This window comes from Ruditapes philippinarum, unplaced genomic scaffold, assembly GCF_026571515.1.
Source record: "Ruditapes philippinarum isolate M1 unplaced genomic scaffold, ASM2657151v2 ctg275_1_1_1_1, whole genome shotgun sequence".
Classification (NCBI taxonomy): Eukaryota; Metazoa; Mollusca; class Bivalvia; order Venerida; family Veneridae; genus Ruditapes; species Ruditapes philippinarum.
The window spans coordinates 296,762-322,553 of record NW_026852998.1 but is presented as its reverse complement, the minus strand read 5'-3'; the positions used below and the strand labels follow the sequence as shown (position 1 = coordinate 322,553).

The following is a 25,792-nucleotide window of genomic DNA, read 5'->3' as shown; positions in this document are numbered from 1 at the left end:
ATTTGTCAATTAAGGCTTTAACCAATGATCCTTAAAGATGTATTATGAATGAATTTTCCTATCAGCCATGCAACTATACTGTCAAAATTTTAAAAAACTTCACAACTTTGATCAATTTTGAAATGCATCTTCAATATTTGTATGATACTGGATTATATTGAGACTTGAGTCAGTCGAAGAATGTAAATCATGCAGCCTACACAGTACTGGATAGAGATTCTGCAACTAAATGGGGTGTACTAATCACAATGTGTAAAATGGTGAACACATAAGACATTGTAGATACACACAGGGTGTACAATACACACATATGTGTAGTATGTTAAGAATTATGTGTTCACATTCTGAATATGTGTATACACGGGCGTGTATGACATAATACCTGGATTGTTGCTGGCAGCAGCTAATATCGCCAATAATTGTTGAATATTCATAGCATTTAAACCTGCAAAAAGTCAGTACATACAAACATTCTTATAATTATGTTACTATAAATAGACACTCAGATGTTTCAATATTCTGTCAATCGATTCAAACCTTGTGCCAAGGTGATATACAATGTAGTTTCAGTACCTAAAGGCAAATTCAGTAAAGAATAATACACTGTACTTTGAGAAAATAATAGCCCATAGTAAATTTCACTTTCAGCAAGAAAGGAAAACATTAAAGCATGGCCAAGGAACATGTTTAAAGTCCAGAATTATTTCACCTTTAAGACAGGTTCACAAACATATATAAACAAACAGCTATAGGAGATATGACAAAATACAACATATATTTAAATACAAAAAACATGTCTACATCTTTTTGTAACATAAAATAATAAACACATATAGTAACTGCAAACTGAATCTTTCAATTTCTGTGCTACATTATTGTGTCTGAATAAATATGGTTCCACATTGCACTGACATTTCTCAATGAACCATGGAAACAACAGTGCCGTGATAAATCATTCAATTATAATTCTGGTCCGCAGTAAAGAAAAAATATTTTACGTAACGGTATATAATAATTCACTTTGCAGATAATATAAAATGCAAGTATTTTCAATGAACATAAAAACATTATATATGTGACACCACTATGTAAAGAAAATATATTTGTTTAAACAACAGAGGAGTAAAAATTCCGAGCTCTACGTTATAACCTAACAATAAAGTGGGTGGGGTACGGTCCAGTGATGTTAATACAGAGCATGCTTTGGTAAATCAATTTGTTAAAAAACCCAACTAAACATGTGCACAAGAATCTACCCATGCACAATCAGTTCTAGCCTTCACATATTTGTAAAATGAGCATGTTTGAAAATTTCATTTTTATATTTTAGTACACTAATGTTGTCATACATGTATGTTCCCTAAACCCTTTACTTTAAATAATAATCTTTTGACATTTAAAAAAGTGTTAAAGTCCAATCTAAAATTTCATTTATGATAAGAAATGTACCATTAAAAAGAGTGTTTCAAGACCTTTTGTGCTTAAATAAAGCAAACTGGTCCACAACCTGTGAATGATGTTTGTGTATTAAGTGGACTGAACATGTTTGAGGAGTGAAAATTTTGTGGAATAAACATGTCTGTGGAATTAACATGTTTGTGGCATAACCATCTATGTATTAATATGTTTGTGGAATAAAATATTTGTGACATAATCACATATGCATTAATGTTTGTGGAATTACCATGTTTGTGGCATAACCACATATAAAGTAATATGTTTGTGGAATAACATATTTGTGACATAATCACATATGCATTAATGTTTGTGGAATTACCATGTTTGTGGCATAACCACATATAAAGTAATATGTTTGTGGAATAACATATTTGTGACATAATCACATATGCATTAATGTTTGTGGAATTACCATGTTTGTAGCATAACCCATTTGTAGTAATATGCTTGTGGAATTACCATGTTTGTGGCATAACCCATTTGTAGTAATATGCTTGTGGAATGAACTTGTTTGTGGCATAACCCATTTGTAGTAATATGCTTGTGGAATGAACTTGTTTGTGGCATAACCACATTTGTAGTATCAAGTTTGTGGCATTTGCAAATTCAAAGCAGAATCATGTTTGTGGGATTAGCATGTGTGTGGCATTACCACATTTACAGCATAGTCATATTTGGGGAATTAACTAAATGTATTTACAGTATCATATTTGTTGCATTGTCATCTTTATGATATTCCCAAAACTTTTCAAAGCAGCTCAAAACTTAACACTATCATAACTGCATGCTTGTCAAATATGCATGGTTGTCTATATCTGTAAGAATAGTTCATCTCCTGACTAACGTATTTATAAACCCTATATAAAAACCTTAAACTTTAACCCAAATATGTATATAATTTATAAAATCCCCTATTCTTACAAACAAGACATCAATCTGTCACTGACATTTCCAGTCAGGTAAGTTATCATTAATCACCATATAACTTCTTTTTTTGAGGAAAGAAATGGAGGAAATGAAGCAATATATCTGGGTTATTTTCTTTTTGCCAAAATTTCAAATCCTATTTCGACACGTGTGTAATAGGCAAGACAGCTATTCTGTTGGCAGTGACAATGTTGTCAATATATATCTACTTGTAAGAGTTGTTTCCCTTATCTAAAATTATTCCCGTTTTCTCTATTTAGAATCTTACCTAAATTTCCAACATTTGCAAACATGCCTAGATTTCCAGTCGTCATGGCTTGTTGTAACAACTGCGAAAAGAAAAAATAATTACACATCGTCAATTATCTGGGAGAACGTTTTCGCACAAATAAGTGGTGGAAATAAGTTATATTACACTGTACCGTGACAGGGAAAACTCAATTCTTGTGTTAAATTTTAGCGCCTAGTAAAATCAACATGTCAATTGTGAAATAGACTTATAACAATTTTCATCATTAAATGAAAGTATCTTTACACATTTCCCTTGACAGTGAATATTTCTCTCATGAAACTTAACAAGAAAATAATTAAATATTTCATTCCAGCTAGCAACTTACAATTAATTCTATATTTTCACACTTAAAGTTGTCAAAGAACAATTAGTTTGAATGCCTCAGACATAAAAATGGTAGGGAATGAAATTTTCAACAAACATATAAGTGTCTGATAAATATATACTGCTATAAATGGGTATTACAGCCATCTCATAAATAAAATAAAGTCTGTCAGGAAAATTTGTTTCTCGCATTACTGTTTAAAACATTCAGTGTGGACATTAACGTTTACAGTGCTAGTTTAAAATGGCTATTTATTTTGAAACATAGCAACTAATTAGATTTACTGATAAATTTATCAATAGAAAAAATTTGGGTGTTGACATATATGAGGCCATTACATAGAGTCCATTTAGACGATTTATTCCGCCTAGCTCAGTATCAATCTAGACATAATTTGATGACTAAATGTGAACGTTTTCTTTTATTCAACATAATAGACCCTTCAACTAGAACACACTACTTCCATCATGCCCCTGTTGGTTCATATTCAGTGAGGCATTATTGGTACCAAGTTTCCTCATAGAAGATTCATGATTCTACTAAAGTACCACCCACTCATGCCTATAAAATGTGTTAAGTAGCACCTGAGTTTTTCATAATCAGTAAAGCTTGAAAAGTCACCATATGATCTTTAAACTGTTAGTATGGCTTTAAATCTAAACATAAGAAATTAATCCTGAGGTCACTGGTGAAAATACTGCTTTCAATACTATTGTTAAAATGTTTGAAATAATGAACTGAATATATTGCAGCCATTAAAAATATTGTGTAAACACAGGCAACTTATTTCTTTTACATTGTCTTATATCTGATTAAATTGCACTGATAATATTTAATGTTAATTCTTACGAGACTGATACAAATTCTTCTCTTTTTAAGACACAAAACAGTGTTACAGAATGTCACAAAATAGTGTCACAAAATAGTGTCACAAAATAGTGATAATAAAAGTCAACTTTTCTTAATATGACTGACTAGTACAGACTATCTACCATAATCAAACTTTACTGTATTTATTTGTCTTAACACCTTATAAAATTATTATTTTTAAACATATTTTGAACCAATACTTATGTACATACCGCTAAATACTGTGGCCCTATATTTATTCCTCCACCCCCTGTTCCTCCTCCAAACGATGCCAATAAATTTGCGTTCATTTGCTGTAACTTTTTCTGTTCCTTTTCTTTCTGTGTATCAGCAAACTTAACTACTAATGGTGAACTACACCCCTGTAATAACAAATATTTATTTTATGCTACAACAATTGAGATTTTAGACACATATCGTCAGAATCATGGAAGAAACCTTCAGTTAACATAGTCTGTTTTATAGTACTTGAACATAAATGGAAAAGTGACATTCAAAAATGCTTTTACAGAGTTCTGACCTTGACCTTTGATCTTTTTGCATGCAAAATTCGTAAAGATGCATCCAAATACCAAGTTATAATTCCATAATTGAAGTTACTAACCATAAAGAAAAACTTAATTAAAGAAGTTAATAAAGGTCATAATGACTTTGAACATTGGATCCAAAATGAGAATGGCAGATAGGAGTTATCAAGATGCAGGTACAAACAAAGATTGTGAATTTCCTAGGTCAATGCATTTTTATTTATTTTTTAATTACATGTCCCAGTGACCTTGACCTTTGACCTAAAATGAATGAGGCAGGTAAACATGATCAAGGTATATCTACATACAAATTTTGAAGATTCTAGGTCAATGCATTTTGATTTAAATGCATGTTTTATGTTTTGTTATTACAGGTCCCAACAACCTTTAACCTTTGATCTGAAAATAGATGTGGCAGCTAGCCCTCATCAAGGTACATCTACATACAAATTTTCCAGGTCAATGCATTTTCATTTGACCTTATCAGACTTTAATATTAAAGGTTGTATGATAATAATGCTTTTTATATCAATAAACATGACATGAAAAGAAGATGTATTTCTTTCAGAATGAAGACATGGAATATATTTGCCTTCAAGGACATTTATGACAATATAACAAAATTTTATATTTCATAGTCACGCAGGATAGTATTTGAAATGTCTAACTTCCCAGTCAGATTTATTTATTCACAGCATATGGGTTTTGATCAGAAAAGAGAACTATTATGCACTGTCAGTGAAAAAAAACCCAAACTCCCACTAGTTCAGTCTCCTAAAATCTATACAAAAGTACATCAGTAATACCCCTGCGTCTGCCCGTCTCTGCTAAATCTAACACCAGTATGATTGTCAACTAGTAAAAATTTTACAAATAAAACCTTACAAAAGCACAGATATTGGTTTACTTTTTACTATTTATCTAGCTATAACACGTCTGCTATTTTCTACGTTGTGTTTTACACAGCCTTACTGCCACTCAACTTCCTGTCAACCATCAAATCACTGTACAAAATTATCACAATTCTCGGTTTCAAAGGTGACAAGAACATATTTTAGAAAACCAGTACTTTTCTTTCTTCTCATGTGAACAACAAACTGAGAATTGTCATATAATCAGTCCAATTTTGCACAAGTTGGCGCTGAATACAGATATTTGCTAACCATGTCAGAAAATTTAGGAGAAGTTATATACTCGGGAGGGAAGATCTCAAACAAGAAAACGAGAATAATGCTCGAGGGTGCGACAAATCTGGTAAAACCGTGGCAATAGCAAGTTGCTGATTAATTACGGTCACATTCAATATTCTGTAAAACAATAAACTACAGCCAGCATTTCCCTGTATTTTATGATATACATTCTGTCATATAAGATGTCATGTTTATTGGCTTATTTGAATATTTCAGGGAGTATAAAGGCTGTCTGAATATATGGTACAAATCCAACTTTTGACTGCTCAAAAAAATGACTGTGCCATCTGCTTAGAAATCATACATAGACGTCTATTTCACTAACATTACCTCAAAAAACATTTCAATATGAAAACTTGGTAATTTAACAAAAGTATTGCCAAAATACATGTACAAACAATGTCATACGAAAATTGGTATTATTTAACAGTAGATTAATGGACGAATCAAAACAGCATAAGATAAAGTTTTTTACAAAGTTGAACTTTTTCCATGTTTTATACAAACAAGGAAAATTTTTCATTTCAAATCAAATTTTGTAATACAAACTTCCTTCAAGAAATTTTCAAAAAGTTTTTATTTTATTTTTTTTTGCACAAAAATTCATCATGAGTAATTTCAGTGAAAAATTAAAAAATTTTGGTGTGTTTGATATTCTGAAAAGCATGCCTGACTTTTTGGCACTGCAGGGAGTGGTCTGTAGCAGACATCTCATATTTCAAATTTTATTTCCCTTTATCATTAGCAGATAAAAAATCCACCAGAACCTTTCATAAAAATTGTAGGATCTGCAGGTGCATCCGTTGTTTAAAAATGGCATCAAGGCAAATACCAGGTATCTGCTGTTTTCAGAAGAAAATACATTTTTATATCAAAATGATATCTACAAATTCTTTGACCACCTAGGTGTAAACCAAAGCAAGAATATGACAGCCAACAGAGTGTTAGTTTTGAGTTTTTGTCTTCAGATAAACCATGCATAAAACACACGGCATGTCGCATATTTTTTTCATCTAAATTTCTAATCTCACTAAAAATTGTTTTTCCTCCATACTATTTTGACACTGATTGCTTCATGTATATAAACAGCACTGAGTTCAGCTTTAAAAATTTTTTTTTCTTATAATTTCTTATTTGTACTTACCTCCATTGTCTGTGAATGATGCATGTTTTTAATACAGTTTTGAGCTGATTGTCGACTTGAAAATGTAATGAAAGCACAACCTGAAACAAATAAATAAATTACGTTGTATTATTCCATTATTTGTTTGAATCTTTAATGACCTTTACTTCATAATGGTGTTTTATTTTATGATGTTCTGTGTTTAACAAAAAACAATTAGCAGAAACATCAGTTATTAGTGAAAGAGGAGATGTAACTTGATTGATTTATTTTGTATAATGTAATGCATTCTTCAAGGTTTTTATAATTCTGTATTCACAAACAGTTAAAATGGCCGGCTATTATCCAGACCAGATTACAAGCCCATGCTGTCTGTCCAAACACTTTACTATTATATCCAAATTAGCTTTAAGCCCTGCTGGCAGCAACTGATTAACCCATACCACCAGAGCAGACCAAGATCAGCTGGCACAACCATGTCATCTGCTCATGATCTGAACTTTTTTCTATACGCTCAGTACATATTTTGAAATTTTCCCTAATAATCATGAATGGTATAGTCAAGTTGAAGACTGGAATATGGACAAGTCCATTTTCAGATATTTAGAATTCTAATGGTTAAAGGTCTTTTATCATTAAGCGCCTTAAATTAACAACAGACAGTTTTAACAAATCAATATATACATATTATAAGAGAGGAATAGCTTATTTCAGCGCTGCAGTAATTTATTTGTTTAATTGGCCACAGACTAGCAAGCTATTAGTACAGTACTCAATTATCATCAATTTTAGCAGAGTAAAAGAATGAACAGAATAAATTCTTCTAGAAAATTGAAATGAATTCTAGTCTAGAAGTAAACAGCTATAATCATTCAACAGGCTCGCTCATTTGTATCAATCTGCATCAAACACAAAACAACCCATTAAAACCAAACACTGTGAAATACAATTGTACAGAAAAACTTTGCATTTTGGCAAATGTTACATTGTTTGAAACAAAATTTACAGAAAATTGTCCTACACTCCTTCAGTCTCATGGCAGCTTAACAAAAATTGTCTTCTGAAAAGTAATTTCTCTAAAACATCAGAATTTTCAAATAAAAGGACCTGAGTAGCATTGCTTTTCAGAAACATTATTTCATGTATCATTAACAAATACTTTCACTTGACAGATGACCAATGAAAGGAAATGTACCTCCACCATTGCCCCGCCCACCTCCCCTGTATTAATTATTGTAAAAATCTGAAAATGGTTGCCTGTAGTGACAGAATCTCAATAATGATGGAAGTAAGTACATGTTTGAAACTGTTATTTAGGGGAGATATTATCCATCATGTGAGGATTGTTATTTTGAAATTTCAACAGTTATCATGTCTATTTTTTGTATATAAATTCTCATTTTAACATCCTAGAAATGGTATTTTAACTAGTATAAACTACACTAATCTTGACATGATACAACTACAACAGTTTTGTTTCAAAGGTTTTGTATCAGTTTTATATTGTTTAATCAGTGAGTATATCTGAAATGAAAATACATATTATGACACAAATGTATCACCCCTATTGCTTTAAAGCAGCCTGTATCTTATGTAAGTGTTTTCTTCACATGTTTCATTTCTCGTAAATTTGTTGATTTCAGCGTAATTTATAACTATATCACAGCTTACGATCTGTATTCATGACAGGCTGTCAGTTTTTTTTATACCTCTTAAATAAACACAACAGTCTTATAATTCTAGTAAAATAATCTGTGAATATGTATAATCTTAAAAGAAGTTATCATCAGTTTCGTATTTTTAAAATTGAATGATAAGAAATAGCGATGTTTTTTATGCTTTTTCAATGAAATTAAACATCGTAAAAAAATTAATATTTTTCAGGTGTAATTAAAAATCACCTGAACTTTTGCCTTAACCCACTACTTATAAGCATCCTCTGGCCAAGAATGTTGCCAGTTTTTTATGTTCTAAGGCTTAAAACATGAATATTTCTAGCTAATTGATACTCTTCATTGCAAAATACAACTTCTTAAATGCTATTTTTATGACAGGACAATGCCACCTAATAATGTACCTGGCAAGAATGAATTTGTTAATGTGACTGAGTTTGCTTCTCCAATATAAATATACTATTACAATAGTTCGAAAATGGAAAATAGTATCTCAGAATAAAATTTGCAATCAAAACAGTTATGCCAATGGTGTTTACTGGTGCCCTTACCTCTACTTTGTCCATTTTGATCTCGTAACACCGTACAATCTTCTATATTGCCAAATGGAGCAAACATCATTTTAACTTCTGTCTCACCAAACTTTTTTGATAACATTCCTATAAATAATTTTCTTTCTTCTGAAAAAATATGAGAAAACAGACATGTGTGTATTATTGTTTATTTCATATATAAACCCATGATGTATTTTCATCTATTCAAAAATAAGATATATCAACATTCTTTTCCTTATATTTACAGAGTAAAGACATAAGGCTATCCTTAATCTGAAGCAAATTGCCAAAATCTTTTCTTAAAATTAATTTCAAATAATATCTGTCTAAAAATACATGTATTGAAAAATGCATTTAATAAATGATACAGAAAAGAAAGTACACATATATTTTTTTCCAGACATATAAACAAACACACACTTCAATCTCACTTCAGGCTCAGGTAAAGAAAACTTAAGCATTAATTGTATTTCTATATTACATCATAAAAGTTCAATGTTTCATCAGTAATCTTTCAAAATCTTAAACAGATTCTGCATAAACTAACAGCTGCATAAATAATAAACACTTCAATGTTTAATTTTAAACAGTTAGCAATCTTCAGTGAAGGAAATACTGACAGTTGGGATTTCCTTCTAAATCTGATAACATTTAAATGCACTTTGGATCATAAAATTTGATTTAATGTTTGTTGTTGTTTTTTTATGACCAAGACTAGTTTCAAAAGAAAAGAAAAGGTATTTTTTTTCTCTTTGTTTCAACTGAGATAAACAGTGCCAAAATGTTTTTGAATTAAAATATTCTGAATTTTTTTCCTACTGAAAAATAAAGAAACATATACATGTAATTAAAACATATAGATAAATATTGTGCAGCACACCAATGTCAACTAAGCTCAAAACTGAAGACATGACGTGAAAAGACCTTGGCTATCCTAAATTCAAAGCCCAGACACAAAGTGTCACAGGGCGAGAAAAATGTGCTGCCTGACTGGGACTCGAACCCAGGACCCTCAGAATACTGTACTGTGGCTCTACCTACTGTTTACACACTATATCTCCCCTCATTAGAGAACAATTCAATACTGAGACAACAGTATAACTTTACCAGGCCATTTATTAAGGATAATAAATTATGACGTAATTTTATTCATGACAGTACAGTATGTCTAGCACTTTCTAGTCTTAAATGATTAATAGTAAGAAAGATTTGCAAGAGGAGCTTCATTTTATATAGGTAAGAACTGGTACAGAATCAAGGAACATTATTATTATGTTTCTAGGTAACAATGCTTGTTATTTGGTATTTGCCTAACTGACACATTTGTGAAAACTGGCACTTTTTTGGTTTGGTTTTACGGTGCTCAAACAAAGTTTAGGCCATACGGCTCCCAAACAGTAAGATGATTTTGGCTTACCTTGGATGTTACAAACATAAAGCAACACCAGGGGTCAAAACCACCTTACCCGCAGGAGCTAAGAGATGCATAGACTCCAGAAAAAAAACTGGCACTAAAACCCTAATAACACAGATAAAATACTTAAAAGTCTATATTCAAAGTCATGTCTTTCTAATACAAAATATATTTACACATTAAAAACATTGGTAAGCAATTAGTAAATTTTAGTAAGAAAACTATCCTCCACGTATATTCAGAGTATAAGATATTTTTTAACCCATTTCACCACACACATTACAGAAATACACATCAGACACAAACATATCAAGAATTTACTATAATGACACTGCTTCAACCCCTAACCTGCTGGCAGAAACTATATATAACCATGCAACCAGTGCATCTGTGCTGTATAATCATGACCTGTACTGTTTTCTTTCAAAGTCAGTACATATTTTGAAATGTTTCCCTTGTCCAGATTGAAAGACAGAGAAGTCCATTAATGGTAGGCAAGGTTTAAGAAAAGATTTCCCTGACTTTATAAAGGTGGTAAAGGTGAGGTTTCTCAGACTGTATGAGTATTCGTTTAAACATTTTTTACAAATACAGAATTACAATCTAAAATTTTTGGCAATGCCTCATGCCACATTGTACCAGGAGAGCAACCAAAGCCAATATCTATATTAACTAAAATAAGGAAAGAATTATGTAATGTTTTAATGTTTCACCACCACAATTTAACAAAATACATTCTATATTTATTCCAACTTTGTCTCTATGCACAACAACATAATAACCAATCTAAGCAATGTAAGGTGTTCTTTATCTTTAACTTTAATCAATTTACCTCTCAACCTCGTTGTGCCCAATACCCAAATATTGTTATAATTTATACATCAGAGTGATCTAGTTGATGTTGTTGAGACATATGCTGAAAGTGTTTTTGTTGTTGTTTTTTCTTGCAAGTCTACAATGTGTGAAGCAATATCCCATCCATAGTTCCATGTAAGAAATTTATCAAATCAGGTCTTATAATTCAATTAAATCCACTTTCTTATACTGTAATACCATAAAGTATTTTGATGCGCATACCCTAGAGTATTTCATGCGCATACCCTAGAGTATTTCACTGCAAAAACTCTTCATAATTATTACATCCCTTTCACACCATAACCCCCTTTATACCAATTTAAATATCAAATACATTTAGTAAATATTACTAAATTCAATTGATATTTATATCATTAAACTACAAAGAAATGAATTGGAATATATATAGTTTGTAGAAAAAAAACAACATAATACACTGGTTAGAAAACCACTCAACAAGATTTATACCACTCAATAATACTGTTTATATATAGATATTCTAGTAACAATATTAAACAATGTCTGCGATATATACACTATAAATAGAGCTGTCACATTTCTTCCATAAAAGAAGTACCGCATCATGAAATATTTATATCTATCAAAATGTCACAGTAACTAAATACCTGCCATTTCCTTGCCCATCATGCAATTTCTTTTCCAATCTGATCACTTTGTTTACTAAGGAAAACCTACTAAATTTTAGATATATCATTATTTTAGTATAATTGTGACGGAAGCTTACAGTGTAACTCTCACAACCAACCAGTCCTGCGCCGTGGTATGTTGGAAAATAGAGGTTTAACCCCAGAAAGGCTTGATACAGTTTAGAGGCAAACACCTTAACTGTAAGGCCACCTCTCCTCTAAAATAATATGCATTAAAAGACAAAGTATTACCTTGCTTCAATATATGATTTTTTGTATCAATAGAGGTAGCCTACGAACAGTGTTTCATTTTGACAGTTCAAGACAAAATACGTTCTAAGAAATTCAACGCTTACATTTTAAAATCATTTCTTATGGACGAAAAAAAAAGAATATTTTGTAACAAACTTTTAAAATAGTATCTGATCTGAGCTATAAAGGTTTTATTAAGCTGCCGTAAGAGAATCAATCGTCTGTTATGGTGAAATATAAACAAGTTCAATTCAATAAAGCACTCGCTATAACTGAATTATAACAGACAAATATAGATATTTCCATGATTAACAATATATGTAGAACACATATATAGTAAACATTGAGTCACAGCTATATGTATGAAACTTATAGTAAAGACTAGATAGTAACGAAAATGAGAACAGAGATCCTCAAGGCAAGGTGACGTTCACAGAACGCAGCCCCCAACACAATCCAGTGACACCAGCAGGGCACCAAGAAGGCACGGAAACCGACCCGAAAATCAGAGAGGACAAAAGGGCAGCCAAAGGAGAGGAAGGATATGCAAAAATTAAAATGATCAAAATTAAAAGTGGCCGTTACAACTGATCAACCTACTGTTCTTATATTATAATCTTATCTCAAATAATACTTTGTATTGTATGGGTAAAATCAGAGACTCTTAAGAGCTTAGAAACTGTATGGCATCAGAAGCCTTAGACCTAAGAAATTGCTGGAAGCCATTAAGTATGCTTGGTCTTTCATGTTACCGTTTTCATTTTAATGTATCATAAACAAATGGAATACAGATAAACAAATTTGTTTATTCTAAGCTGTAGACAAAATTTGTTTGGAATTGAAAACTAAACTTTACAATAAAGCACTGTAATTTATTGTACAATAAAGCATTGTAATGCATTTTTATTTCAACACTGTTGAGTTATTTAATGACAAGAGCTGTCTGGATTTCTTCTGTATTAGTAACACTATGTTTGTTTCTCCTCTAAGACTTTGAAAACAGTAAATTCTCGACAAATTGAATATTCTATTACATGGAGTCTGACTCTACTCAACAGGGGTATAATCAATCTTATAAGATAACAATAAATGCAATCTGCCTTCAAGACTAAACAAACTAACCAATGAATTCAGTTAGTGTCTCCCTAGGCCGTCTACAAACCTTTACCATTACAGTCATACAGTCAGTTAGTACTGGGACTTTAACTGGGCTGTGTGATTCTATTTGTCTATGTAAAAAAATATGTTTCAGAAAAATATCGTACAAAAATGCTAAGCATAGCAAAGTTTTATCTATTAGGTTGGCTTTATTAACATTGTTTATATTAAGACAGGAAAAAGCCATTTTGTAGCAATTTTGGCTCCTTAATAAAACAGAATTTTGAAGAGCAGAAAGAGAACAAATACAAGAGCCAAACTTGATCATTTTAAAAATTCAAGTTATTTTGTGAAACCAGTAGTCACCTTTAACCTTATACCCCAGTAAATTTGTGTCTTGAACTTGTTCTGCTTTGAATTTTTTAAAATCCCTCAAACTTTAAGTAGACTATTCCAAATACATAGCAGGGCAAATCCATTACAGAAATTTAGGGTTAACATTTATTTTTTGGTACAGTATATTGAGTGGTATGATTGTTATGTAAATGCAACATTTACCAGTGTTCTGCTCACCATTTCTTTTTTCACTATCTGCCGGCTTCATCTGTACAGGATGATGCATCTATAAATATACAAAATATCAATCATATTATACACATTGCTCTCAAATAACAATAACCTAACATGTATATTCTTTAGGCTGCAATGTCCCAATTATATGTTCAAATGATTAAACTTAAAGGGATATATAAATTTTAAGGAATGCTTAAAATATTTACATAAAATATATGACATTCTGCATGAAATTTATAAAATATGACTGAATTTTTCATTCAAATCCACAATTTCTATTGCTTAACAGTGTTACTGCTATTTCTGTCTGCTTTACTTACAGAGTTGCCACTATTTCTATAAACTTTAATTACAGAGTTCACAATTTCTGTCTACTTTACTTACATAGTCCTTCTTTACTTACAGAGTTACCACTATTTCTATCTGCTTTACAGTCTCAGTTACCACTATTTCTATATATTTTGAAGCATTAAAAGATTATTTCTGTGGATAGTGAATTAGTAGTTTAAATCACTTTATGACACATTTTTAAAAACAGTTTTAATAAAAACTTTTTTTTTAAATTCTTAAAGTAAGCTTGAATTTTGACTATGCTGCTCTAAGAGAAACAAGCATTTGATAGTATTGCGGGCAATACAGTAGTCCCCTACCGGTCCCTCAAAAAGTTCTTTAATTGTCATACACTCCTGTATATTGCCATTTATAATGAATTTGAGGATGAAGTCTGTATTTGAAAATATCAACCACAAAACATAATAAAATAAGTTTGTCTATATCACAGTAATGTGTTAAGTTTCCATGCTTAGTAAGGAAATTATGTTTATACAACCTTGTCATATTATTTAAAGTAAATCCTATAAGGAATGAAGAAGTTGGAGTGAAAATACCAGTTTCTCGAAAAAAATCTAAGTTCAAGGGGGACATAATTCTGGAAATAGTCTTGCTAGAGTATTTAACCTTCTCAAAAATGTCGAGTGATAATAAGAAACATATATATATGAAGTTTGAAGTAGATACATTAGGAAATAAAGAAGTTATTTAAAAAAGACAACATTTTTTTCCCCTAAAAAATCTAAGTTCAAGGGAGGTAATACTGATATTTTTTGTGCTAGAGTTATAAGCCTTGTCACATATGATGTGGTTGATGACCAGAAACTTATATTTAAAGTTTGAAGTAAACACCTTAAGAAATAAAGAACATATAGTGAAAAAGCTGAAAAATTTAAATCAGAAATCTTGAAATTCAGGCTATTTGTTGCCATAGCAACCAGAATTTTCAACATAGGAAGAAAAGAAAAAGATGTGCATAATCTCCAGACTGCCATCTACCAATATTTCAAGTTTCATAAAAATATTTTCAGTACTTTTTGAGTTATCACTGGATCCAGTTTATGTGCTAAATTTGCCATATTTTCAGACTATTTGTTGCCATAGCAACCAGAATTTTCAACATAGGAAGAAAAAAAAAAAACGTGCATAATCTCCATACTGCCATCTATCCATATATCAAGTTTCATAAAAATATTTTCAGTACTTTTTGCGTTATCGCGGGATCCAGTTTTGTGGACGGACGGACTGACGGACTGACAGACTGACAGACAGACAGACAGACGGACAGACAGACGGACAGACAGACAGACGGACAGACGGACGGAGGGTAAACCTAAAGTCCCCTCCGGTTAAACCGGTAGGGGACTAATAAACAAATTGTGCCCAATATGTGTTTTCTTCAATCATTATTTACCTCTTTCAAATACATTAGATTTTCTCCAATTGCACTTAAAATTTACACATGAAAACACCAAATTGTCACTAAAGTGCACCAACTAAATAGAATTATATAATATGTTCCAGCAAATTTCTAGAGAAATAAATTGTATTGCCTCCAGTCTAAAATTAGGATAATGACATCAATTTAGGTCTATTCTTATACAATCTAATTATCTGAAATATACAGAATCAGTGTATGTCAACTCCATTTCTTTCTCTGATAAGTTTTAATAATCTTATATACATTTAAATTGATAGTAACCATATCGGATTCCTAATTTTGTTTGTGAATTTGGGACTTTTTAGATTGTCTGGCACTATAAAGGCATTTCAAACACAGTCTTGAAAATACTTAGATCACAAATGTGTTTATATGAGGCATTGCTGGCTCTAACACAACACCATAGGATTATGATAAAATGTGAATTATTTATAGATCAAGATGTCTACAAATCTAACATCTTTTTTTTTATTCTATCAGTAAAGAAATGAATGCCAGGTATTTTTCTGATAGTTTCTCCTCATTTAACCTTACTTACTGTTGGTGCGCATGGCATTTTTTCTTCTCAGCATGCATAATGCAGCGTACAAACAAATACAAGCATACCTTACATTTGGAGCTGATCCATGAATGAAAATACTTCCCAGAAAACCTCTCAACATGAAAAATGTATGTAAATAATGATATTTTTATGCTTGTCTTGTTACCATACAAACCCAACAATTGCTGACATGTTCTGTAAAACTAGCACTATCATTACCTACTTATTGATCTGGGAGGTACCAAGCACAAGCGGCTGGTTCCCCTCACTGACTGTCATTAACTTACCTCTTACTGTGGGAGGTACAAAACTCAAGCACTTGGTTCCCCTCTCTGACATTTTACAGATGTTACACTAAATTTTATTCTGTCATGGTTTTATGGAAACAAGGCCATGAGATACCTTTGTTCTTCGTGATAAAACAGTTTTTATTACAAACAAATCATCATTCAGTTAAAAGTGGGGGCTGGAAATCCAAAGTGAACTAATAATGGGAAGTTGATCTATTATCACTTCTCTAGTGGTGTGCTAAAATATATAGAACATTTCTTGTTCATAATGGTAATTATTACTATCTTAATTAAGTCTGATATTTACCCTAGCATTTGTTCTGTTTGAAAAGTTATGTTGGAAAAACAAAGACAGGCAGTCAAGCCATTACTACTTTCAATACTTGAAAACTACTTTTACACAACAACAGGCACTTTCAAAAATTTCCTTCTCCTATAAGTAATTACGTAGAAATCCTACTTATAACAACTCCGAAATAATAGAAGAGGGTAATTATTTCATAATATTTTCCAGGAAATTTATGGTTTTTACCTCAAAAGGATTTTAATTCTATCAGAAACTGAATATCTGCAAGGACATTATTTTCGTAATAAAATAATAAGTTCCTTGAAATACAAGAAGCTATTGTGTATTTATTATACAACATGTATATTCCACTCAAAAACCCAAGTACAGTTTGAAAGTTTACACAAAAAATGAAAATTTCAGAAACCAGAGTATCTTATCAGCGAGATAACTTATCATCAAAAGCAGGTGCTCTCTTAATGGGAAACATTTTAAAATTCAGTTTGTTCCAGCTGAGGTTTCTCTATTTTAAAATTTGAAATTATAAAATAATATCTGACAATTTTTCAAAGGGGTTTTATTTTATTTTTTTACCTTCCTCATCTAATTTCTTTATTAAAATGTAAAAAAGTTAATTTTAATTTAGAAAGGGCAATTTTTCCCTTTATTTTTTTAATTAAATGTTCTGTAATGGGGCAAAATTAAGCTATTATTTAATTACAACTAGAACTCCGCGAGTCGGATGTGTCGCCTTGTGAACAATGTAGTTTAGGGGAAATGGCCAGGACAAAAATGAAATATGAAAAATAACAAAGGGCAATAACTAAAAAAATAATATGTGCAGAGCAGCATTTCTGTACACTGCACTTCTTATCAATAAGATCTATCATTCTATGATGTTTCAAGTCCATAGCTTTCATACTTGAGGAGAAATGACCAGGACAAAAATAAAGTAAGAAAATCAACAAAGGGCAATTACTCAAAAATAAGAAATGCAGAGTATCAGTTCTTATGCACTGCACTTCTTTTTAATGAGATCTATCATCCTATGAAGTTTCAAGTCCATAGCTTTTATACTTAAGGAGAAATGGCCCGTACAAAATTAAAAAATGAAAATAAACAAAAGGGCAATAACTCAAAAAATAAGAAATGCAGAGTACCAGTTCTTGTGCACTGCACTTCTTCTTAATGAGACCTATCATCCTATGAAGTTTCAAGTCCATAACTTTTATACTTTCGGAGAAATGGCCAGGACAAAAATTAAGTATGAAAATTAACAAAGGGCCATAACTCAAAAATTAAGAAATGCAAAGTACCGATTCTTGTGCACTGCACTTCTTAATAATAATATCTATCATCCTATGAAGTTTCAAGTCCAAAGCTTTTATACTTAAGGAGAAATGGCCCGGACAAAATTAAAAAATGAAAATAAACAAAGGGCAATAACTCAAAAAATAAGAAATGCAGAGTACCAGTTCTTGTGCACTGCACTTCTTCTTAATGAGACCGATCATCCTATGAAGTTTCAAGTCCATGGCTTTTATACATTAGGAGAAATGGCCCGGACAAAAATAAAGTATGAAAATTAACAAAGGGCAATAACTCAAAAATTAGGAAGTGCAGAGTACTGGTTCTTGTGCACTGCATTTCTTCTTAATGAGATCTATCATCCTATGAAGTTTCAAGTCTATAGCTTTTTTAGTTGAAGAGAAATGGCCCGGACAAAATTAAAGTATGAAAATTAACAAAGGGCAATAACTCAAAAAATAAGAACTGCAGAGTACCGGTCCTTGTGCACTGCACTTCAGGTTATTGAAAGAAGCATGCATACCAAGTTTGAAGTCAATCAGACTTATAGTGACTGAGTTATGCTCCGGACAAGCTTTAGCGGACGCCGACGCCGACAACGACGCCGACACAGACGCCGCCGCCGCCGACACCGCCGACAAAAGTAACCCCTATATGTCACCTTTTCAAGGCGACACAAAAGTCTTTTCAAGGCGACACAAAAAGTGTCAGTCTTGTTTCATGCTGTCTCACTAATGACAAAACTTCATTTTTTTTAATTATCACACATGTAAGCCAATACAACTTGATCAAACAAATGACTACTAATTGTTAAGCAGAGCATGCACACATTTCCATGTGAGTTGATAATAGATATAGAAATATAGTCTCTAATTTTGAAAGAAAATTAAATTTCCTTTATGAAGCAGGAAAAATAATTCAACCTTTCCCTAAATACAAAGGTGAGACTTAAAGACATAAGGAAGGAAATTCTGTAAAAGGAAGAATAAACTGTAACTTAGATGAAACGAGGCAATACATACTTCCTTTTACAAAAATTTCAGGTATATCTTTTAAGTTCCTGAATATCGTAAATCTAACTAAAATCTCTCAATATGTGCAAAACCATTTATTATTTTAAGAGAAAATTTCTAAATATGTAGTGACTGAATAGTGAACAGCGCAGACCATGATCAGAGAACACAGAATGTGCTGACTGGTCTTGGTTGGCAATGGTTTCATGGGTAGATTAGCCACCAGGAGCAGACTTAGAGTTAATAAGCAGACACAGTCACGTATCACGGTATGTGATGATATTGCAAATAAAATCAACCATGCACTTCAACTACCATATAATTCTGTGGGAAACACAGTACCAGACTGGCCTCTCTACAAAGAACAATGTGGTCTTTGTTGAAAGATGGTCTCATACAAAATTGAACAACAACATTTGCCCAATTAATTGTTAAAACAGGACATTTAAATAGATGTGCAGTGATTATAATTACTAATGCATTATAGTCGCCAGTAAAGAGTCTGCAGGTCGGAAGCACCACCCATTTGCTGCTCAAGTTTATAAATGGGATGACACCCCCTAAATTATCAATAGACTGTTCTAAATTAAAAGCAGGGCAAGTCCATTTAATACATCAATTCAGCTTGGGTATGGTAAATAACACCTAGTATTCTAACATAGTCTTTATTCAGAGATACAAGGTCCTATAGGCATGCCCATGACTAAATACAAAACAAACACATATATCAAATTTCAATGACTGCACACATGGTAATTTGAAAATCCACAAAATAGACCCTTTAAGACCTAGTAAAAGAAATCTATAATTTTACCCTTGAAAAAAATCCCAAAATAACCCAAAAACATCCAAACTAAATTAAAATTTTCAGGACTTTAATGTATAAGGTTGTATTGTTATAAACTACATGATCTACATTCTAATGGTTTCTCTGATTTCACGTTTTATGTATAACTTGTATGGATGATAATTCATTTTAAACATATTTTATTTAGGCTCAGATGTGAAGAAGGATTGTAAGTTTATAAAAATCAATCTTTTAAGTAGGCCATCCTGCAACTTACCTGTACTGGTGTCTTATAAGGAACCATGGCTGTGACCCCATCTGGGCTCAAACCAACAACCCCTTGGTTAAGAGGCAGACATCAGTTAACCACTATGCCATCACTCGGCTTATAATTTGTTGACACCATCATCATTTTATATAACTAAGAATGAATCTAAGCATACACTTGCATTAATATGCCATCTGTTCAGACTATTTTAACTTGTTGCCTATTCTAGTACTTCAGATATACTAACAGTAAATGGTCAGAGCCAGACTCAAGGACAAAAAATTCAGTGAGGAAACTGTTTAAGTATAATGTAATTGTCATATCATACTGACCAGCTGTTAATCACCAATAATGACGTCTGCTAATCTGCGGAACTGACATTAACTGATACTGACAAATTGATCACCAATAATAACACCACAAACAGATCACACTTGATAATATATTCCCCCCCCCCCACACCACCACCACATCATCTACTGATGCCACTGTGGTATTCACTGACTTCTTCAAACAAATTAATAGGAATACCATATGTTTCTAAATGCATGCTTAACATTAAATACAGTTTATTTTCATTTCTTAAAATTATTCCACTGTTTGCATTTGCTCTTATTTACAATATAAAAGAAACCTTTTTCCATGCAATAAAAATAAATCAAATTTTGAAAACCTTAAGACAAATTTGGGGGACAGGCAGAAGGTAAAACTGGGCTTAGATGTCTTGCTATCTAAAGCCTTCCCCTGCACCGGGGAGTGGGGGGCGGGGTTCCTAGGTTCACAAATGACTGCATGGTGCTTGAATAGGAAACAGTTTCATTACATTCTGACATTGTTTATCCAGCCATATATTGGAACTGACTGTTGTTAAATGCCACTGTTGTTTCACTGTTGTTTACAAGTATAAGATTTAGGGTATTTTTATGACAACCCCTGTGATAGCTGAATTGCCATCATGAAACAAGAAACCCAAATAACTCATAAACAAGCCAAATAAGGCAGGAACCAAAATTTCTTAATTTAGAAAGTGTGGAAGGCAAGTAATCTTGACACCTTCATTTAGTACCATACAAAAATAGTTTATATACCAGGGTCTAATTCCTATCAACACTTGATTTCCTGTAGACAGACACATGTTATTATCACAACCCAGCTTTTCTTACTGGCACCAAAAAATAGGTAATAACATGACCATGATTTTTTTTACCCAATACAACAAAGTTAACTTCCATTTTCAAAGCTAAAATTAATATGAAAAAAATTATCATTCAAATTAATTAATTTGGTATTTTAAATTTCAAATATCTGAAATTAAAAATATCTATAATATTGGCCTAAGCCAGGCAAACTTTTCCATTTTACAAAATTGGCAGAAAACGATTTAAAGAACTTTCCTTAACAAGCTTTAACTCTCACAATATCTTTAAACAAATTCAAGAATAAAAACTTAATATGAGCCGCGTCACGACAAAACCAACATAATGCGTTTGTCACCAGCATGGATCCAGACCACCTGCGCAGTCTGATCAGGATCCATGCTGTTCGCTTACAAACCCTATAACAAGTAGAGAAACTGACAGCAAACAGCATGGATCATGATCAGACTGCGCGGATGCGCAGGCTGGTCTGGATCCATGCTGGTCGCAAATGCACTATTTTGGTTTTGTCATGACGCGGCTCAATTATGTCAAAAACTTAAATAAGGACCCATGTGACCACTTTATTGTCCTTCGTGTTTTGAAGAATTTCCTGTTTCAATAAGAAAAAGATAAATCTGTCACTCACACAAATGTTTCTTTATTTTAATGACATTTAGGAAGATGCTAATTTAATATTTTATCACTTCATCTGCTTAATTAAGATAAATGTCAAATCACTGGACTAACTGTTTAGTTCCTGAAAGGTAACTAAATTACCATTCCCTACAGAAGGTGATCCAGTACACTCACATTAAATATTTACTATACTAAACTGAACAAATTTTGTAGATCATTTTAACTTCTGATGTAGCAAGGTAAAGATATGATGCACACACTTAAAGTAGAAATCAGCATCAAAACCGTCCAAATATCTACTAAACTTGTCTGAAAAGAGAATAATAACATAAAAAAATTCACTGAAGATTTTTCTTACCATATAATACAGTTCCATTTTTGCGATGCAATTTGTCAAGGTAATATCCACACTAATAGAAAACACACTTTTTAAAACTCCTGATTCTTCTTGTATATTTTTTTCAAGACCAACCTCCTCTCAATTCATCACCTACTCTATAATTGCGGACTAAATTACCAAACTTTTTAACTTAAACAATCTTAACCAACAATTAAGAAACTTAATGCGAAACAAACTTATCAGACACTCGAGTGTTTAAAACGTTAAGCCAGTCTTAAGTGTTTTTATTTCCCTATGTTGCAGCCCAATGATCAACAGTCACGGAAGATACAAAGTTTCGAAACGTTTTTCAATTTCCAACAAAAGAACCCGAAATTTGTTGAATCTAAACGATGTTTATCTTTGCTCGTTATTTGTTTGCACAGAAACAGTTCATCTTTTGTTTAAGAAAAAGAATATCAACTTTAAAATTTTGTTAAGCAGACCATAATGGACATCTAGTCTTTACAGGATGTCAAGTTATTTTCCTGTTTTGAAAAACACCCTTGGATTTTCTTTATCAAAATTCAAGATAGCATTCCCTATGCTATTTCAATTGTTCTTGCATGGTAATCTCTTTAGTTTAAAGTGGCAAACATATAAAAATGGGTTTTTGACGATAATCTAGGTAGTATCTCAATTCTCAAGATAAAACATACTGATAAAGTCATCTACTTAAGAAATGGTAGCTTCACAATAATCTTTATTTTAAACTTAAAATTAATATACCTGTTGAAAATGACCGATATGGCCTTTTTCTGTATACCTCTTCATTCTTGAATGTGTGCTTTTGAGTTGATCAGACCATCACTTTGAAGGTCATTTAGCCATTTTTTCAGTGCTATCCTAGAAACCCAACTGTTGTATTTAGGTATAGACAGGCACCAGGGTAGAAAAATCAAATTATGATGGTAGGGGGCCCTACCTGACATGATCACATTAAATACCCCTGTCTAGATTCAAACCCATTACAATGACGGGCAAGTGATCTCAAGTCAGCAACATACACCCCCTAGATTTCGAAGCCACAGCAATAGAAGGCCTTTATAATAATTATGTTATGTGTTTCAAAGTAAAGAACAAAACTGCATTGATATAATTAAAATATACCAAAATACATTCTACATTCATGATCAAAAAGATAATATAATATTACCATCTTTAAAGTACAACAAGGGAATAGTTTTTCGTTGTACTGTACTTTATAGTACATTTTCTTTTTTTATTCATTCAGACTTCCTTGTTCCAAAAGTTTGAGTTATAGATATTTTTACAGTATATGTTACAGTAATCAGCGTCATAACATAACTAGCGCTAATTATTTTTCTCAACTTAATGACAGCTTCGTAGCAGGCAGTAAAAATAGAAAATGTCAATGAAACAATATTGATTAACTCATCTTTACGTCAGAACAGTTAAAATATACAGCTTCCTTTATAGAACTGATAGATTCTACAGACCCTACCCTAGTGTTAAACTTATTACCGAATGACAACCAGGTGGTTTTGACACCAACAAATATTATCTGAGAATGACATTAAATCAGTGCATGAAAATACCAGATGTCTGGTGTACAATACTTATTCTGTTATCAATGAAGAAAATGAAATTTAAAATAAATTATATTGTTTGATATTATTATATCTCACTAAATGCATGCAGGAAAAACAAAAATAAAGATTTATTTATTTTTAATAAATTTCAACAAAGATACATTATTTCTTTGATCTTATTATTAATAAAGTGACAATTAGAGAGAAAAGGAATATTAAGGAGTTATACCTCCAAAGATTGTCAAAAATAAAAAAAAATCTTTTTTTTGCAATCAGTACAATCGATCACAATTCATTATCTCTCATTACAAATGGATAGACTTTATCAATTTTTTTTAAATCCCATTTACAAAACACAGAAAAAATCAAACTTTAACCAGGTACAAATCTCTTGCTCAACAATTAAAAGAAAATTTTCACAATTAACAGTATTTAAGGTGTATCAACCGTCCTCTCTTTTATATAAGGCTTTAATTTAATTCAGGTGAAAAGATAAGATGATAGAACCTGACGCAAAAACATGTGATGATCAGCCCTGAATGAGCATGCTAGAGTGAAATGAAGATGAACGAGCATGTGTGAGGAAAATGGTTAACATAATTGTTTCAGTTATGAAACTACAACTATAATGACCCTAAAAAACTCCCCAACACATTCCTAAAATTATCTTCTTTTTCACCCAAACTAAACATCATTCTTTAATTAACCGTTACAATGCCAGAGGAAACTTAATCAACCCATGTGACCAGTCTCAACCAGTCACATCCATGCTGTCTAAACATGGTCTGCTTTGGTTGCTTACAAATCAGAACACATCTAGCACTGCATTTGCTACCCCTATTGCAGTACCTTGTCCAACATTTTTAATCAGTATTTTTTGTAGACAGTCAACTCACTTTCCCTTGAATAAAAGTACATTATTAAGACAATGTTAACCTTTCATTGTCAAATAAGAAAACCTATGATTGAAACATGTTCTAAGAAAAACAAATTTAGAATAGTCTGTAAAGATAATAAACATTTCTAAACTGTCATTGAAACACAGAGTTATTGGGTACACACATGTCTGAAAACTTCAAACTGTATCAATCCATACCAGACTTGATATTTATTGAATTTATTTCCATATGCTGCTTTTAACACTAAAATTATTTTTATAGTCTCCATGGCAAGTTGTTGTTTTACTTTAATGATGAGATTCTGACCCAAAACATAAGTTTATCACAGAATCTCCTTAAACAGGTCAAATTATTTTGACCAAGTATGAGTTATTAAACAAGGAAACTAACAGCTATCTGCCATGCACCACTATAGCACCATGTAAGCCAGCTTCTGTTAGAATGTGTCAAGTCTGACCAAACTCTACACTGTAAGCTGCTCAAATTTTATAATAAGACTTTGATATCCTAAGAACAGGTTAATTGCATGTGCACTTCTTTGATGCACACCAATGGTCATTTAGTGACCTTCAGAAGTGTCAAGCTTACACCTAAACTGGAACACTTACTTTTTATCAGCAAGATTAACAACCTCCTCTAATTGGACAACTTCCTTACATGTATCCAGTAAGACTGAACATGAAACAGTGTAGAAGAAAGTATAAGTCAGAGACCTTAACTCCTCGTCATTGATGCCCCTGAACAAGGTAAGCCAAAAATATTTTCAAGAAAGTGAAACAAGAATTTTTTGTCCAAGATTTGTTCTACCTTAGACACAATTAAATTAAAATAAGAAAAAATTGCATAACAAAATGATTTCATAGAAGTAATCATTATCTCTGGAGACTTCTATAAATCTTGTTTCATGGGCATGTGTGCATTATATTTCCACTGGTATAAACCAGGTACAAATGCCTGGTGTGGCTGTCGAGATACTACAAAAGCTTTCATTAGGATTGCTACAGCTCTTGACAGTGTCAAACTGTTAACAGTCTCATCAGCTTAATAACCTCTCACATTAAACAGACATACTCTTTACAGAATATTCTACATGCTCATCACACAACCAACACAAAAACACATGCTAAATCTTCAGACAAGTCAA

General features: G+C 31.9%; 1 protein-coding gene across 21 annotated transcripts in view; it reads right to left on the bottom strand.

Annotated features, from left to right (window-relative positions):
* The window catches only part of LOC132730725 (CUGBP Elav-like family member 2), a 141,315-nt gene that overhangs the window by 18,983 nt on the left and 96,540 nt on the right, over nucleotides 1-25,792 (bottom strand). For 15 of the 21 annotated variants that reach the window (XM_060716731.1, XM_060716753.1, XM_060716770.1 and 12 more), the window contains 6 exons: nucleotides 13,764-13,827; nucleotides 8,937-9,065; nucleotides 6,734-6,813; nucleotides 4,085-4,234; nucleotides 2,654-2,714; nucleotides 383-445 (listed from right to left, as the gene is read on the bottom strand). In XM_060716731.1, coding sequence (XP_060572714.1) covers nucleotides 383-445; nucleotides 2,654-2,714; nucleotides 4,085-4,234; nucleotides 6,734-6,813; nucleotides 8,937-9,065; nucleotides 13,764-13,827 — 547 coding nt within the window. Of the gene's footprint in view, nucleotides 1-382; nucleotides 446-2,653; nucleotides 2,715-4,084; nucleotides 4,235-6,733; nucleotides 6,814-8,936; nucleotides 9,066-13,763; nucleotides 13,828-22,175; nucleotides 22,645-25,792 lie in introns of those variants that run through there. The other 6 variants (XM_060716714.1, XM_060716872.1, XM_060716804.1 and 3 more) reach the window with 4 other exon arrangements.